Source organism: Phragmites australis, chromosome 7 (genome assembly GCF_958298935.1).
Source record: "Phragmites australis chromosome 7, lpPhrAust1.1, whole genome shotgun sequence".
NCBI lineage: Eukaryota > Viridiplantae > Streptophyta > Magnoliopsida > Poales > Poaceae > Phragmites > Phragmites australis.
This window is the reverse complement of record NC_084927.1, coordinates 3,221,528-3,239,143: the sequence shown is the minus strand read 5'-3', so window position 1 is coordinate 3,239,143 and position 17,616 is coordinate 3,221,528. Positions and strand designations below refer to the sequence as shown.

Sequence of the window (17,616 nt, the reverse complement as noted above, 5' to 3'; positions counted from 1 at the left end):
TTTTAGATTTTTTTAAACTTCACTAAAAATCAAGAAAACTTCTCGATAAATCGAGAAAACTAAACGGTTACCTAGAAAACTGAGCGGTTACCAATAATACGAAAAATTCGAGAAAACCGCTCGATAAATCGCAAAAACTGCTCGGTAACTAAAATCGTGATTTTTTCTCCAAATTTCAAATTTTGCCAAATGAATTTTATCCGAATTTTTTTAATTTTCGATGGGTTACCGCAGTAACCGTAACTTTTCAGTTACCGTCTTACCGAGCTCCAATCGACAAACCAAACCCTGATGGTAACTGTCTAGTTTATAAAGTTTAACTGGACTTATTTTTAAACAACTTGTATTATAGAGCGGAGAGACATTAACCAAGTTTGCAGGAACTAATGAGCCACTGGACAACAGCTCACGAGGCGGAGTTCCTCCTCCGCCGAGGCCCCTGGCTCACTTCCTTGTCGGGCGCTGCGGTCACTACCGACTGCCCCTCGTTGCCACTGGCGCCCGGAATCCTGCCGAGTCTTCCGAGCTTCTTCCACCCGCTGGTCCATCCCGACACGCTCTGTTGCTTCCCCGCTGCGGACGGCGGCGGCATGCGCTCCACCTGCTTCTGCAGAAGCTCCACCTCGCGCTGCAGCTCATTGTACTTGGCGTTCACGCTGTCCACCTGCTGCCTCAACGCGTTGACGTCCTCCTCCTTCTTGCCCACCTTGGCCAGCGCGCTGGTCATCTTGGCCTGCTCCGACAGCAGCACGTGCACCACCACGCGGAGCGGCAGCCTCTCGTTCTGCGCCGCGTGCATGCGCACCTCCCGCGACAGCTTGCCGCAGTCCAGCGCCCGGCACAGCCGCTTCCGCTCGTGCTCTGTCGCCGCCGGGTGCGCCTTCAGGTACGAATCGATGGCGCGGTACAGCCCATCGTGGCAGACGCGTGCCGACTCCGGCAGCGACTCGGCCAGGGCCTGAAACTTGCTCAGGGCGAGGTTCCGGTCCCGGGACACCTCGGAGAGGTAGCTGTCGAGCAGGCGCGCCACACGCAGCGCTTTCGCGTTCTGCTGCTGTTCTTGCTTCTCCTTCCCGCGGCCCTCGCTGCACAGCGCCGCCGTCGGCGACTGCTCCTGTACCACGAACTGCTCCACCAGCCGCTGCACGAGGTCGACGTCGTACGCGGCGTCGGCGCGGCCGTAGGGGTATGAAGGCACCAGGAGGTCAGGCAGCGCTGCCTGCTCGAGCTGCATACCCACGTGCTTCTCCACCTCCGTGACCAGCGCCGGCGCCGCCTTGAGCATGACGGCCAGGCGGAGCAGCCGGAGGAGGAAGCCGCACGAGACACAATCTTTTTGCGGGGGGATGATGCTAATCAAGCTCTCCACGACCATCCTCTGCTCATTAGCCATCTCCATCTGCAGATCGCCCTCACCGGCAATTACCATTTGGAGCACGCCGGCCTGCGTCCACGGCGCGCTGTCATGCGATGTGGAACTCTCCTTGTTGATGCCAGCAGAGAGCCACTTGGAGGAATAGCGCGTGATGGCGGCGCCGATGAGGTCGCAGCGCATGCCTTTGGCCTGGATGGCGGTGACGACGCGCACGAAATGATCGATCCTTAGCACGCAGATGTCGTCTACCCACCAGTCAGCCGGCGGCAGGAGCTGTTGGCGGCTGTCACTCGACGTGCCGGCCCTCGGCGTCTTGGGCGACATCCTGCCAGCGTAGGCCCAGCGCACGGCCCTCGTGTTGGTGCACGCCTTGGCAGCGACGGACTCGCTGCAGCGGCGCACGAGTTGCAGGTCCTCGGCCCACGGCGAGAGGCCCTCGCAGCACCGGAGCACGACGACGGAGTCCAGCCACGAAGACGCCACTACGTAACCCAGGAACGCCTCTGCGCGGAAGGCGAGGTTGCCCTCCTCCAGGTCCTCCGTCATCTCCAGGTACTCGGCGGCGCAGCGCAGCACGGCGACGTTGGTGGCCATGATATCAACCATGATGCCGTAGCAGAACTTGGCGACCAGCTCAAACGCGCCGTGGCCGCCCGGCAGGTCGGGCAGGTCAACCACGGTGACGAATACGGCGTCGGGGCTGAGCAGGGCCGATGCCTCGTCGACGAGTCGGGCCAGGCGGGCGCTCCGGGAGACCATGGGGTGCTTGTGGAGGTGGAAATTGACGCCTCCTACCTTGACGAGTAGATCACTGGGGATATCACTGCTAGCGTACCTACTTCAAGCGCGAAACAAGAAGAAGATCGACATGAAAAACACAATTCCATTTGCTTTATTATACGCACACATGAATCGTATATGCTTACCATGACTGGTCTCTGCGCACGAAGCCGTCCATCTTAGCCTCGCCGTGCTCGTGCTGCACCTGCACCTCGTCACCGCCGTTGACGGGGACGAGCCCGCGCTCTGCGACATGGTTCTCCCTCTCTGTAGGTTCCCACATCATCTTTCTGCTCTCGGCGATTTCTTTTATCCGATCGATCGATGATATATGTATGGAGATATGTCTGTGATGGACTGCGCTGCAGTCACTTCCTTGCATTGTAAGATTCTGATTCAGCAAGGCCGATCTAGTTATGAAACATCTACATAAACTCTTTAATCAAGATAGCCATGGCAAGTCTTCAAGGAGATGATTCCTTGGCAGGCGATCAACGAGCGTGACTGCATCTGAACCAGTCCTCTCCTCTATAATTGAGTGACCCGGTGATCATCGTCATGTAAAGGGACACCAATTAACTCATTGAAAGGGAAGACGTTTGAATTGGCAACAAGTGTTCACGTGTCATAGAGACTGGATCAACTGGCTAGCGCTATAACAAATTGTGGAATCGGTGATGATTATATGTGTTGCTTCCTAAACCGTATCGTGTCGGTTAGTTAGCCCGACCCGTCATAGATGATTCTAGCACTAAGAACCAACACAGATAAATGATGCTGGAACTAGTATTATTGTCTATTTTCAGCTTGGATCTGACACAGAGAACCAAATTATCAGTACCTGTTACAAACTAGAACGAACAGTAACGATAATACATACATATCATCTGCTCCAAACTTAAACCGTCACTATTTGTGTCGGTTCCAAACTAGAACCATTAAAAGTACATTTTCATCATCTATTCTAAGTTTGTACTGAGATTTTTGAAAATGTGTAGCTTATTCATGCAAAGCTGGATAGAAACAATCTTTATATTAAAGTTATAGATCTTGATGATCTATAACTTAATAATTGAAAATCTCTTCATTCGAAGCCATCTAGATATCAAAATAAGTGTCTTCAAGAAACATAGTAATAACATGGCAATGCTCACACTTCTTTCACCGTGGTACCCATGAGAGTATTCGCACTGCCGAACTCCACACCGACGGCTGCTGTTGTGACTTGGAGAATCTCTCCGCACCCTCCTTAAACCAGTACGTCCTCGCCACAGTAGAAGCGACTAAAAGTGGCAGTTATAGAAGCCACACGATACTGATGAACTCCCCGAGAAGCCTTGCGTTTTCCTGTTGTGCCTGCACAGAAAAGTAGTTTAAATCTCCATTTTATGTTAAAATAAAAATAAAATAACTTACACAAACATCTTCGGTGTTCGTACAACTCTAGCTCTACAAATTTCTAAAACTAAGAATATCTAACTCTAAAAATTCTTAAAATTAGGACTCTGGCAACAGATCTATATACACTTCACATGTGTATTTAAAAAAAAAAAAAGACTAGCACTAGTTTTCAGGTTACGCAGCTCAAATATGAGAGTTGGCATGGAGAGCAAAGAGCTCATTCAGGGCCTTTCTGGATCAAAGGATTTTCAAAGGAAAAGCATAGGAATCTCGTTCCTATATTAATTTTCACTGTACATACCTTTGGAACGCAGGAAAAGCCCCATTCGATTCCTTTGATTTCCTGTAGCATTCCCCCAAAAACATAAGAATTCCAAAGGAAACAAAACATCCACTCTAACCTCATATTTTCCATCAACACTGAAGACCGAGGCAGCCGTGGCCATCGATTTAATGGTCCCGCTTGTCAGTGGCATATAAATGGTAATATTAGTGCATAGCTTTAGTCTAAACAAAAGAGATTACTATTTACTCTCCACATTACTGTGCTCTCTCATTCCTGCGTTCCAAACACCGGTTTTTACAGAATTCCTCTATTTTCTAATCCTTTATTTTACAGATACATTCATATCCTGTGTTTCACCTATTCTTGAGGTTCCAAAGAGCCATCAAAGTAAACTTGGCACAAAGCTCACATCAGAGATTCAGAGTAAGCTTATGCTTAGCTAACAAAATTTCGCAGCGCCCCTGTTAACCGAATTTGCGACGAGCAATAAGCATCCTGCAGAGGCGCATAGTACAACATGATCCCTCGTGAGCTCCCCGAGGAACACCGCTGCTGCTGCTGTCACGTGCCGGCCCTAGCGGACTTAGGGGCTATTTGGTTAGGGGTTAAAGGGAGTCAAATCAAATTTTAATCGTGTTTTGAAAATTTGGCCTCCATTTGATTTGAAACCAAAATTTAGTCATACGCTGAAAACATTTAGCCAACCAAAATTTTCTATAACGTTTTTGGACAAATCTCGAATAACTAAATCGTCCGTCAAAATTTTGAGCTAACAAAATTTTGGTTTAACCTTAAACCAAACATCATTTTAACAATCAAAATTTGACACTACCTGATTTGATCTCTAGCCAAATTTTAATATAGCCTGTTGGGACAAAAACCAAACAGCGCCTTTAAGCCTCCCAGCAGGCGGCGGTGGAATATGCAGTAGGGGGCTCTTCGGCATGGCCCATGGCCCAAATGGGCTGGCAATTCGGGCTCCACGTGCGTGGACCGTGCTGGGTGCTTTTTCTGTTTTTACTTACCTGGGCTTAAGGGGATACGAGAAACGGCTTCGGGCGAAAGAATAAGGGGGATTATCTGGGCTGACGTCAGCAAGGAGCAAAGCTACTTAGTTGGTTGTACTAGTCTGTTCAATCGCTTTGGATAATCATAACTCTCTCATATGTTATTTGTTTTCTATTTCGTTTGTACATTTGTGTTCTTTACTAGACATTTATGTTATTAAAGTTGATATATAATCTTCACAATAAGTTGTCACAAGGTGTTTACTAAAGATGCTAGCTCATAAGAAGTTGCCACATAGTCTGCACATAAATTTCTATAAATGTTCCCTGAAGTTGTTGCCTCATCTAAAGAGGTTATCAAATGTTTATTGAAGTTATCGCACAATCTCCACATAATTACTACCAAACATAGGTCTACACATATCAAGTTGTTTGAATAAGACTATCCTCTGTCTATATATTGTGAATTGCTATCTAATACCCACACAAAATATTCGAGTTATTACTAATATTAGCTAAATTTGATACTCAAAGTAGTAAATCGCTACCTAACTTTCACCGAAGTTACTTATTTTCACTTAAGTTGCTACAGTATATTTCGTAGAAGTTAGTATCTAACTTTTAATAGAAGTTGTTGCACTATGTTTCCTAGAAGTTGCTATATTACTTTCATAAGAAGTTTCTATGGAATTTTTACTGAAGTTGTTATTTGACATATATGTTTTGTTATATGCAATATGGACGCTCGATTAAAAAAAGGCATTCAAAGAAACTAAAAGGACCTAGTATAGTACTATGAAAGGCAATAGGACATCATCACAGAAAAATGACATGTTTGGCTCCATCCGACTTTCTATGATGCTAGGTGCAAAACAATTCATGACTGACCATTATAAAAGAAACTAACAAAGTAACATGATATTAGTGGCAGCTGCTCATTACATGTTACTAATATCTTATTAGTGATAGGTTCTATGAGGACATTTCACTAATAACAACCCTGAATTAGATATGTCTCAGACCCATCACTAATGATAACAGTGATAAGTTATTAATCAGCCATCACTAATGACTTAATTATTACTGACAGACAATAATGACATATATATTAACGATAGGTTATAAAGATATCTGTAACTAATGCACAGCTCTTCTTGCTAGCCCAATTAACATCGCGGGAGCCCACAAACGCGTGCAGGCTCGCGATGGAGCGCAACACACATGAATCGTCCGATTCCGATAAGACGGATGCCGTCGCCCACGCCCAGAACAAAAACTACACGACGGCGACACCTAACCCTAAGACCATCCCCAATCGATTCTCGTCAGGGCCCAGAATCCTTTTACGAAGGAATTTTCGTTCCCTTCGGCGTTTAACGGTTTACCTTCACGGTTTTCATCACGAAAGAATGATTATGGTCATTCTTTTTAGGATGGAATTCTTTTTCTTTTCTTTTTATAAATTATTTTAAAAAAATTATTAAATATGAGAGAAAATAAAGAGAATGTAAAGTTGAGGAGTTGAGTAGAATAGAGAAGAACGAAATTAGGAGAATACTGTTGAGACGGTCTAATCTGCTTCACCCAGACCATTTCGTGCTTCACCCTGTCTAATCCGCACGCGCGAGAGAGTGACGGCGGCGACGGGCGGTAGCGACGCTGGAGAGGGTTGCGTCGTCGCGGGCTCCTTCGCCGGCGAGGGCAGGAGAGGGTTTCTGCCCCCACCCCCCCACAAGTGGTGGTGGGCTGCGAGGGCCAATGCGCGTGGCGGCGAGTGCTAGTATGGCGCGCACTGCTGAAGGAGGCGCAGGCGGTGGTCGGCGCCACTGTCAGGTGGAGGAAGGCGGCCTCCGCTGCGGCGGAGATCGAGGGGAGGCGCCCCATCGTTCTCGTCGATCCCCCTCTGCTATCTCTTCCTCCCCGATTCCATTCGAGCAGCCGACGCCGCCACGGAGTCGATCCACACCGGCAGCCTCGATCCATTCCGCCAACACCGGTGCGGCAGCGAGGCTGCGTCGGTCCGTCGAGCCCGCCAGCAGCGAGCCTGCGCTGTTGGCCAGGCTCGCGAGGCCGAGTCTGAGCCACGACTCTTTGTTGAGTAGCAGCGAGGTTGCATCAGGACGGCGGCGAGCTCTTCTTCGAGGACGCGTGCCCATCGACCGAGGACTGCAAGGCCAACGACGAAGGTCGCAACCACATCGTGAACCTGGAGCAGCAGTGCTGCTTCATATCGCTCTAATCCTATGTACCTCTCCATTCTCCCAATGTTTGGATCCATATTTCTCTGATACTTCGGTTTTCTCTGATTTTCTTTTTCCTGCAGGGGAAAAATTTGAAGCCAGTTTGAACCGAAGACAACCCCGCCTCCTCTAACAAACAAGGCTGATTGGGAGATTAACCCACTTGAATTGGACTTCACAAAAGCAGCTATCATTGGAAAGGTTTGAAGTCTTGAAACATCTCTTAGGCTCTTACTCAATGCAATTATTTGATAAACATTAGCATATTTTACTGATTTTGGTATTATCCATTATGACTGCTAATAATTGCTCATAGTCATTTGTAAAGAAGAGCTTAGAATCATGATCAGTGAAGCTAAAGCTTGAACCAGTGGATTGTTTTGTTCTCTGTCTAACTAGAGATCTCTCCTACTTAAAAAAACAGCAAGACTTGTTCACCCTCTGTTGATTCCTTAGCCATCGTCCGTCTCCGATCGCTGTTCGTTCCCGATCGGACTCCAGTGCCCGCGGTCCGTACGCCCGCACAACCGCCCCACCCTTCTCTCCCCTCTCCTTGCCCCCAGCTTCTCCGCTCACGCCCAATCCTCCTAGCCCTGCTCCCGAAATCGCTGCCCCATCCCCATCCTCATCGCCACCTGCCCCATCCTCATCCGCCGCCTTGTCTTCTCCGCTGTCGTGTGGTCCCAAGGAGGAGAGCCCGCTCCCATCGCAACCCGTGCCAACACGTCCGGAACCCTCGCCGCCTCCTACGCCCCACTGCCGCCGCCTCCCCTGACACTCGTATTCGTCCCAACCCCCTGCTCCCTTGTGCTCCTCTGCCTCCATGCCTACCTCCGTGCCACACCCCCTCCGTATCGGATTGGCGTGGAGTGGAGGTCCATCTGCGGGATCGATCTGCGCGGCGGGGATCGATCGATTTGACGGGAGGCGGAGGCAAGCGGAGAAGATGGCGTGTGCAACTTCCCGTTTTGGGAGATGAAGCCGGCGTAGATCGTGGAGGCGCTGCACAGCTACGGCATCGCGCCCAACGCCAACCTCCGCGCCGAATACATCGCCAGCCCCCAGCCCGACCTCCTCCCCACTGTCCTCTCCCTCTTCCTCGCCACCATTGTTGGGTACGTCGCTCGCTGCTTCCACCCCCAATTTCCTTCCCCCGCACCGCTATGGGTGTGACCTGGATTGGGCCTTTCGGTGGGGATTTTGCAGCGAAGACCTCGACCAGCAGCTAGGTTTCGAGGCGCTGGAGGTGCTCGACAACTTGGAGCACCACCTTGATGCCCTACGGGTGATGCGCTTCTACCAGAGGATGCGGGAATTCCTCGAGTATTGGAACGGGAATTCCTCGAGTATCCTTCCAATCCCTCGCTCCACGTCCATGGCGAATACCAAGCAGGGCAAGGACATCGATTCATACACCATCACCTATATGCGGTCACAAGCTCAAACTGTTATTGCAACCATGTGGAGGTACAGTTTGATCGTTCTCCTCAAAAATGGAAAATTGTATAATTTAATCCATAGTTAGAGATGGAACATAGTTTTCTGGGAAATTTGACTGTAGCAAGTAGTAAAAATCAGGTGGAAACCAAATGCTTATCTTGCAGCCCTGAATGAACTTCATTCTCAAGGTTAAATCTATAGAACTTCTGTTTTACTGAGACTCTGGAATCTGAAAGTTTAACATCGCAAGCCATTCAAAACCTATTTTCAGGCTTGAATATTCCATGCAAGATCTCTGATCCAGATTCCAAACAATGTTGCTCTAAAATTGAACTTTGTTCAGCTAAAGAGAAATTAAATAATCTCTTTCTTCATGCAAATGAGTCATTGAACAAGAATTCATTTTACCATACTGATCAGAGATTGTTCAACTTAGGCATTTTCCAAGACGTAGACATTTTGATGTATTCCCATTTCTCAGGCATTCATTTTTTTTTTATGTTGCTGGAAAACTACATTTTTGTTGGATGACCATAAACTGTATTGCTATGTTGAGTACGAGAAACATGATAAAGAATGTAAGTGTTGGAGCCGAACACAAAGTCACACAACCAGACAAGCAATCTTGTAGATCATGTAAGACATTTGACCATTGTTTGAGCTCATCGTCAAGAAACAATATTTGCTTTAGCTGACAAAAACTCTTCCTACTGCTGAGCACCAATACACAAACTGCAGCAACATAACCTGTTATGATTAATCACCATGCAAAATATCCGAGGAGAATTTGTTAAGTGACGTGACCTCCAATTCTATCACCGGTTAAGAAATCTGCAGTTAAAAAGTTCCCATACATAAACAAATAGCCGCAAACTGTCCAGTTCCTGTTCCTGGTCTTTTATTTTTCATTGTTAGTTCTCTGTCTATTTTTTTTGAGAGGATGTTTCTTTCATATGTTAAGCATATACATCATTGAAAAGGGCATGAAACCCCCAGTTTGTAGCTAATACAATACCAGACTCTACCAAGGTCACGGGTAACTGGCTAACTGCAAGTAAATTGATCTGCCACTAACTGCTCCGTTGTTGTAGTGAAATAAATATTCTCTAAAAAAAGTAGGGACTTTGTGCTCTCCTCTGTAATATCTGCAGTGAATTCTGTGTTTACATTTCCACCCCTAAGTGTCATGATGACAATCGTAGCAACTGATAGATTTCTGTTTGTCTTTTTTCCTTTCTTAATATGATGTCGCATACTAATATTCCCAATGTATACTCTTGCTATTGCATCTTCAGTTAACATAGGAGACAACGGTGCCAGCTGCCCCCGCTCCCGTCGCTGCCGTGTGCGTGTGTCTGTGTTTGCGGCGAGAAATCTGATGCTGAAGCTGATCCCGATGCAATGCCCTTGTTGACAGTTCCACGGCACCAAGGAGCTCTTCCTCTCCGATCACTTTGACTTGCAGAGTGCCCACACCATCGAGGGCAAGTGCATCGTCCACTCCTTCAGGAACTACACCAAGCTCGACAATGTCAGGCCCAAGGACTTCTTCTGCCGATTTGAGTACAAAGCGGCCACCGGCTCATTCATCCCTGACCGCGTTGCTGTGTACATAGTTCCTCAAGCCATTTCTCATTGATGGTTCCTTTCTGTGAGTGCATTGTGAGCTTGCTTGCCTAATAATTTGGGTGTGTTATTCAGTTTCAAGGTATTGCAAATGTGAAATGCCGTACAACCCAGATGATTTCATGGTACAGTGTGATGCCTGCAAAGACTGTTAAATTTGTCTCGTACATTTGCAGTTCACATTTTACTGATGATTGCTTGTGTTGTGACTATTTAGTGCTTGTAGGATGCAGTAATTTCACATTAGTTTTGCAGGCAACCACTTTGTAAAAAGTGTTTGGCATAAGCACATGGCTATGGTTTAGGGGAATCCATGCTGTCACTGCTTGGTCCTAAAGTTAAAGTGGTTAATGATCACAATATGTTTGTTATTTTATCATCTCTACATAGTCTCAAATTGGACACAATCTAGGAATTGAACTTTCCCTTTTGTTGCAAGGATAACTCCATTTAATCTTAAATGCATATTATATGCAACACTGTATACAAAGTGATGCTAAAGTATTCAAGATTGTATGCTGGAATATTTTGATTTATGTAGCAGTATCAAGAGAACTGTTATAGCCTGTAGCTAAGGTTGTTTTGGTCCTGACAACTTCATTTGTGTAGGCGATAGTCTGTTTCCATGTTCAGGATATTCATGCCCCATTTTGTTTCGAATCTTTGTTTAACCAAGGACAATGATCAATTTCTCTATTGCTTTAAGAGTTGCTTTTAACTTATAAAAAACTTATTGAGATCCTATGGGACTCATATATACTTATTGCCAAAGAAGGGCAAAATGTGGATGCATGCTTTTGAGATGAGTATGTGGTCTTTCAGCGTAATTGGAAGATATATATTTTTTATCGGCCATTTACTGTTGACATTTCTTCCTAACTTATTGGTATTCAGCTGCATCAGCTTTACTTCATAATGCTCATGTTAAATTAAACCAGAATTTTGATATTCTATAAAAAGCAACACTTGCTTAATAATGTTGTATTTACTTATTGTATTTTCCCTTGTGCAGATCTCCCAAGCCGATTTTGAGTTGATGAAACAGACGCAAGAAAATTCTGAGCTATTGTCCAAAGTTGTTCAGTCCCCAGAAAAGCTTCAGGTAGGACCTTTCCTTTTTTCAAGTTGTTCGCTAGCACACAAGTAATATTCTCCTGTTGAATTAGTCGAATTATCTAACCTCTTTTGGTTGTGCTCCCTTACCCATCTCCACATATGTTTCTAGCAATAGACACTATCACTGCCACGTGAAGGAAATGGCATGCAAGTGTTATTTTTTTTAGCACAGGTTATATCAGTTGTATTGTGATGTATGGGTGTTACACTTTATCAGCTTCGCAGATTTATTCTCTGAATAAGTGCCAATTCTCCGATGACAATTAATTTCTTCAAAACCTTTTACCTGATTTTGCAAAGTTCTCCAGATGAAATTGACTTACAGTGTGTAGAGATTGGTTATGCCACATAGGTTGTGCATGCAGGCAGAAACAAGTAGGCCTTTTCAGTGTCCCAAATCAATCAAGCACGTAGCAGCATCCATTTATCTTTCTTTCATATTTAGATTATGTCTGCAAATCTACCCTGTTTCCAATTATTTGTTTGGTTAGAAGACATTAGGATATTCTACACAAGATGATGGTTGGTAAGCTTTAGCTCTGTATACAAACAATTTTGTTTGGTTCATAATATTCTATTACTGCCTTCCACAGAAAAATGTTATGTTTCAACTATGCAACTTGAATGGTTCGATAGAGGGTGTTAGCAAGTGTACGGTGTATGACCTATGTGATTAACTTTTAGTTATTGACCTACATGTCTAATGCTCATTGTCTCGATGAGTGTTCATATCTCCAGTTGACTTATTCCCATGTGTTGCAGGAGCCAAAATATCACCTTGATTGATCAATACACGAAGCGCCATCATCGCTATGACTTTCCTTCGTCACAAGTCACAAAGCCGTCAAAGTAACAAATCTCTAAATATGTACTTCTATCTTAGTTTGTTAACCAACATTCACAAAACCTCATATATATATATAATAGTAGTCGCTTCTCTAGAGATGTAGCATTATGTTTAAACTTCAGTTATGGATATGACTTGGTTAGTCCTCTACTTTTGCATAACAGTGTTTGTGTCGGCACCTAACTTTGTCCTTTGAGGAAGCTCTAGATCAGATACATGGTTCAGTAGTTTGTATGAATTTTGCCTCCCGTTGCAACGCACGGGCAAAATGCTAGTAATGGTAATATTTGTTGATGAGTGATTGCCTGTAATCTTGAACTCTTGAACTGCATTGCAGTTTAGAATTGTTACCAAAGTGTTATGTGGCATGGTTCTAGTCAATGAGCAATAGGAACAATATGGATAGTGTTATTTTGATTGATACGAGTCCTTTGGTGTGAATTTATAGAAAGACTAGAAACTGACTACGAGTGTAAACTAAGTTTAGTTTCAGGCTTGGCAGTCCATTGTGGTGGTTCTTTACATAGCTTATTATAGATGAGAATAAGACGACAAGTGTATTTATTTATCCTCTTTTGCATGTTCATCAGATTATTTTTGGCATCAAACTTCTGCTTGTGCTGAAGCTGCAGCGCCAAAGCTGCAAGCACTATTCTCAGCACCCGATTATGGTCGTTTTGCTCTCCTTTACCATCATTTTTGTTCCAGCTTTTTTTTTTCTGTATTTGGTGTTCCATGTATCTGACACTTTCATTGCAACTTCAGAGGTGCAAGCACTTCAAAATCGGTGGAGATAAGAAGGGCAAGGGAACATCTCTCTTCTAATCTGATGATAGGCATAGCGATGATGTTCTCCCACTGTCAAGTTGTCTGTCGAAAGTTCACTATTAAGATGTTTTATCTTGTTTTTGTCTTGAGATGCATCAGGTGGATTCTCTCTCTGGAATAGTGCAATATACCCTATAATTATCGTCTGCAAGTGCTATTTTGCCAGATTGTACCCTATAATTACCCTTTAATTATCATATGATAGTGTAATCTTGAACTGCATTTTAATACACATAAGTGACGGGTCTGAACCTGATTCGTCGATAAGTACACGTTAGTGACGTGTTCGGAGTGATGAGTATGGCGTCCGTCACTAACGAGCGTTACCACCTGTCATTAATGAGTTTTTTTATGTAGTGGACGCTAGTTGCAATGGTACTGTTAAGGAATACAAAACTACTCATACAAGAGACCATTTGTACTACGGTTGTCACTAAAACAGTTTTAAGATTATGTGTTGAAGTAAAATCCTCTCCAGCTACTTCGAATGGTAACACTCCAGCACAAATATCAAAACTAATCTAGAAGTATATACTAGCGGTTCTAAAGTTTGATCGGTTGTATGTTTGAAGTTATACGTATTTTTATATAAAAATAGTATATTTGATTAGTCATTAAGAACAATTCCATAATATGAAAATTATTATTAAATCTTACTAGGTATATTCTATGGTTGGCTACAGAATAGCTACCACAAAATAAGCTATTCTGTGGCCATCTAAATTTATGATCACGAAAGTTCAAATTTATGATACATGGACCACAGATTTACGACAGCACATTTACAGCACCAATTGATGACCGATTCATAGTAAATCAATTGCCAAGTGAACGTAAATATTTGTGTTCGATGTCGTAAATTATGATCACCCGTAACAATATTTTACAATTGGCCAAAGAATAATACTTCACTTATATCTTAATGTAAAGTTACAAAAAATAATGGTCAAAGTTTTATCTCAAAGGATAGTGAAAAGAAAAAAACGATAAGGTAACAAAGAAAACGAAGGTTGGACTACAAGAAATAGTTCTATTTAGGATGTAGATTTGACCAATGATGGGTTGCTGTAGGGAAGGTGGCTTTTGAACCGCCAAACGGTAATCAAGATATTCACATGCTACTATATTTCCTTGACTGATAGTGGTAACTGAAGCACTATCACGGTTAAAAAAAATGGTATGTGATGCCTTGGATGGCTTATATTTGAAATTAAAGGGAGTATATTACTCTTTTTTTATGTGATGCATTAGCCCAAAAAGTCAAGAGACCTATCTCTACCTTGCATTTACAGGCAGCTCCTTTTTTAGGGAGGTCGTACTCAAATACTGCTGAAACAGGGAATATGTGGTCTAGAGCCTCCTACGTGTATAGAAACTAGCTACATAGCTTGGAAAATGAGGGCTCACTTTTCTTGACTTTATCCTGAACAAGGCATGGGGCAAATACCTCAAAAAAAAAAAAGACATGGGGCAAATAATGAGCTGAGATTTTGCTGGACGATAAACAACAACATATAATTATTTGATCATTAATTAGCCTCCTCACAGTCACAAATGGCACCAAATTTCATTATGTTCATATCTTAACTGGGCTCCTGTCAAGAATGCTCTGGATAAGCAGGCTCTTCTACAATCATCTAGCTATGACACTAGGTGTTGAAGATGTTATGCAGTCATATGATTCCCTTCTTCAAAGTGATAATCTGGCACAAATATCAACCTAGTTATGTCATTATCGTACATTTAGTTGTAGTCTAGAAAAAGTGTGCTCATCGAATAATTTGGTGTGAGAAAAATTATTCTTACCGGATAGTCCGGTGCTTTGTAGAAGGACACATCGGAGTATTTAACAGAGGTGCAAGTTTTCGGTACTATAGTTGATCTACTCATGGGAATGTTCGATGTTGAGAGGTTTTGAACATCGGGCCATTTAACAGAGATGCTGCAAAATGGCCTGACTTGCGTTGTTCTCATCGGAAGGTCCGATGATGGGTATGACTGAACACCGGAGCAACGTCGGAGCATTTTTTTTCTAGAGGGACGACAGAGCCAGAGGGAGTGTGCGCACCGGATGGTCCGGTGCTTATACTGGTGTGAGCGTCAGACCATCCGGTACTCATATTTTTTGTGCAACTTGGTCTTTATGCAGAGACTTTGATTTGGACTAACGTGTGATGAGTTCACATGGTGTTGGGAGATACATGTTTTCTTGTCTCATTGTGTGCAGGTGATGGATGCAACTTGATGGTCGACAGCAGGTGATCGGGACTAAGCGGATGTTTGGTGTTCGATGATCAAGGAGGCCGGATAGAGTCAAGAGTGATCCTAGCTATACACGTGGAGGTCAAGCAAAGTATGAAACGAAGAATGAAGATGGCATGTTGACAATTTCAAACGAAAGGGATGCCGGTGCAAGTGACAAGGTGACCCGAGGGATCGAGAGCGGGAGAGACTTGTCGGCGGTCAGGATCGCAAGGTGAAGTACACATGTCGACATCAGAGTGCTTGCTTAAGGTGTAAGTAAGTGGCGAGTCACACTTTGAGAAGCGTGCAGAGGGTTTCACGGTTAGGCCCCAAAACCATGGGAGGACGGGATGAGTATGTGGCACCATCATGATGCTTGCGTCGAGACGAAGTTAAGTCATGAAGGTGTTGTTGTCGTTCGATGGACGGAGAATAAAATAGACCAAAATACACTTAGTGGTAGGTAGGAGTGTACTACAAGATATGGATATTTTGGTAACAAACTAGAAAACTTATAGGTCAGGTTTCATAGGCCTATAAATAGAGGAGTATGGTTATGAGAGAGTTAGAGCTGGCCAGTTGAGCCCCTTGTGCCACCCATTTAAAAGTCTAGTGCTAGGGTTTAGAGGACAGGAAGATAAGTACTTAGCTTATATAATAGGTGAAAAAAAATTAGAGAAAAATCTTTGTAATCTACCTAAAATAGAGTTGATCTCTTTGAGTAATGAAGTTTATATTTTTGCATATGCTTGAATTTCTCTCTTTCTAGTCTTTCTATTAGTTTCCTTGCAAGTTTGCAAGTTTTTCTTTTTCGATTGTGATTTCCTTGTTGATTTTCATTTTTGTCTTTGAGTTGTGATTTTTCAACCTTAGGAAGTTATTCTTCTTATTGCTAGAGGCATAAACATTCATATACTCATGTATTTGAGAGGGTCTTGAATCCCTTTTTCTCTAGACCATCAACTTAGAGAGTTGCTTCTTTCAATGACTGTCTTTTTACTTTGTTCTTCGTTCAAGTTTCAAGCTTTTATGCTCAAAGACACATGGAATGGTTTTAAATAGAGCATATGGTTCATATTTCATCTATAGAGTTATGTTGCATTAGAACTTTCTTTCTCGCTTTGTTTCTCTATAGTTTATGCTTCTGTTTATGTGTTTTTGAGTAGCGTTGAGTGAACAAGGAGTAGGTCATCTATTTTACAAGAAATTTATAAGGTGCCTATTCACCCCCTCTAGTCGTTATTCTCGGTCCTACAATTAGTATCAGAGCCAGGTTTGATCACTTGTTGACCTTAACCGGCTTTGTGATTCGTAGGTGATACAGAGAGAAGTGAGAAAATTTTGTTGTTCGATGGAAGAGACTTTTCATACTAGAAGGTGTGCATGGAGGCTTCTCTTCTAAGCAAGGAAGTGCAATATGAGAAGAAGTTGATTCCAACTACGAGATCCCTGCTGCTCGTACGACTTAGTTTCAAATCGAACAATATGAGGCCAACAATAAGACCGGAAATATTTTGTTCACTAGCTTGAGTCAAAATGAGTTTAACAGGGTACAACATCTCTGTACTACCTAAGAGATCTATACTTTTCTGAGTGTCTTCCATGAAGGCACAAATTAGATTAAGGTCAGACACTAAAGCACTTACAACTAATAATACCAAATGTTTGTGCAATGGCCCGGTGAATCTTTGGATGCTATGTTTGCTCGTTGTGATGAAATTATGAGCAACCTTAGATCCATTAGTATTTTACCCTACTCTAACCATGAGAGGATGATCAAGCTTCTCTATACTCTTGACCGTAGCATATAGGAAGTGAAGATCTCGAGCATTGAAGAGTCACCAAGTTATGACACGTTAACTTATGATGAACTCTTCAGCAAGCTTAAGTCCACCAAGATAGCCAAGACGGCTCGGATTGGCCTCGAAAACACCCTGTCTCAGAACATGGCGTTGATTTTTGGACCAAATGGTGGCAATCAGACTAGAGCTAGCTTCTCTTATGCTAACACCTCACCGAGTGATTTTGCTTTGTCTTTCTTGGTTTCCATCACAAAGGAGCAGGTGATTGCTCTCATCATGAAGAAGTTACCTCGCTTCTACAACGACAAGAGAGACCGGAGAAGAGGGGGCTCCCGTGCTTGTTTTGAGTGTGGTGATACCACTCACTTTATGGTAGACTACCCCAAGCTCAAGAAGAGGGAGGATAGTGACCACGACTACAACAAACACAAGAAGAAGAACAAGAAGCCCTTCTTCAAGAAGAATCACGATAAGATGGCCAAGAAGGCTGCTTCTAGGGTGTTTGTGGCAGCTCTCAGCGACATTGACACCTCATCAAGCTCGGAGGAGGAGAAACAACAAGTGAAGAACAAGAAAAAGGTCAAGGACTTCACCGGCCTCTGTTTCATGACGGATGACAACAAC

General features: G+C 43.8%; 2 protein-coding genes across 11 annotated transcripts; one reads left to right on the top strand and one right to left on the bottom strand.

Annotated features, from left to right (window-relative positions):
• Positions 1-294: 294 nt before the first annotated feature.
• LOC133923885 (coleoptile phototropism protein 1-like) lies at positions 295-2,611 on the bottom strand. 2 transcript variants are annotated; one of them, XM_062369170.1, is made up of 2 exons: positions 2,302-2,611; positions 295-2,210 (listed from the first exon to the last, which is right to left on the bottom strand). In XM_062369170.1, the coding sequence occupies exons 1-2, from the start codon at positions 2,535-2,537 to the stop codon at positions 407-409; spliced, it is 2,040 nt and encodes a 679-aa protein (XP_062225154.1). In that variant the 5' UTR covers positions 2,538-2,611; the 3' UTR covers positions 295-406. The 2 variants fall into 2 exon arrangements, with proteins under 2 accessions (XP_062225154.1, XP_062225153.1); XM_062369169.1 differs by having other exon boundaries at positions 295-2,213; positions 2,302-2,610.
• Positions 2,612-6,423: 3,812 nt separating this feature from the next.
• On the top strand, positions 6,424-13,103 carry LOC133923883 (uncharacterized). Of its 9 annotated transcripts, none has more exons than XR_009910679.1 (7): positions 6,424-7,035; positions 7,173-7,290; positions 9,825-10,180; positions 11,168-11,257; positions 12,034-12,120; positions 12,709-12,789; positions 12,884-13,103. XR_009910679.1 is itself a non-coding variant. In XM_062369167.1 (7 exons), the coding sequence occupies exons 3-7, from the start codon at positions 10,059-10,061 to the stop codon at positions 12,941-12,943; spliced, it is 360 nt and encodes a 119-aa protein (XP_062225151.1). In that variant the 5' UTR covers positions 6,424-7,035; positions 7,173-7,290; positions 9,825-10,058; the 3' UTR covers positions 12,944-13,103. The 9 variants fall into 9 exon arrangements, 1 of the variants encoding a protein (XP_062225151.1); XR_009910677.1 differs by having other exon boundaries at positions 9,825-10,280; XR_009910678.1 differs by having other exon boundaries at positions 6,424-7,094; positions 9,825-10,280.
• Positions 13,104-17,616: the final 4,513 nt, after the last annotated feature.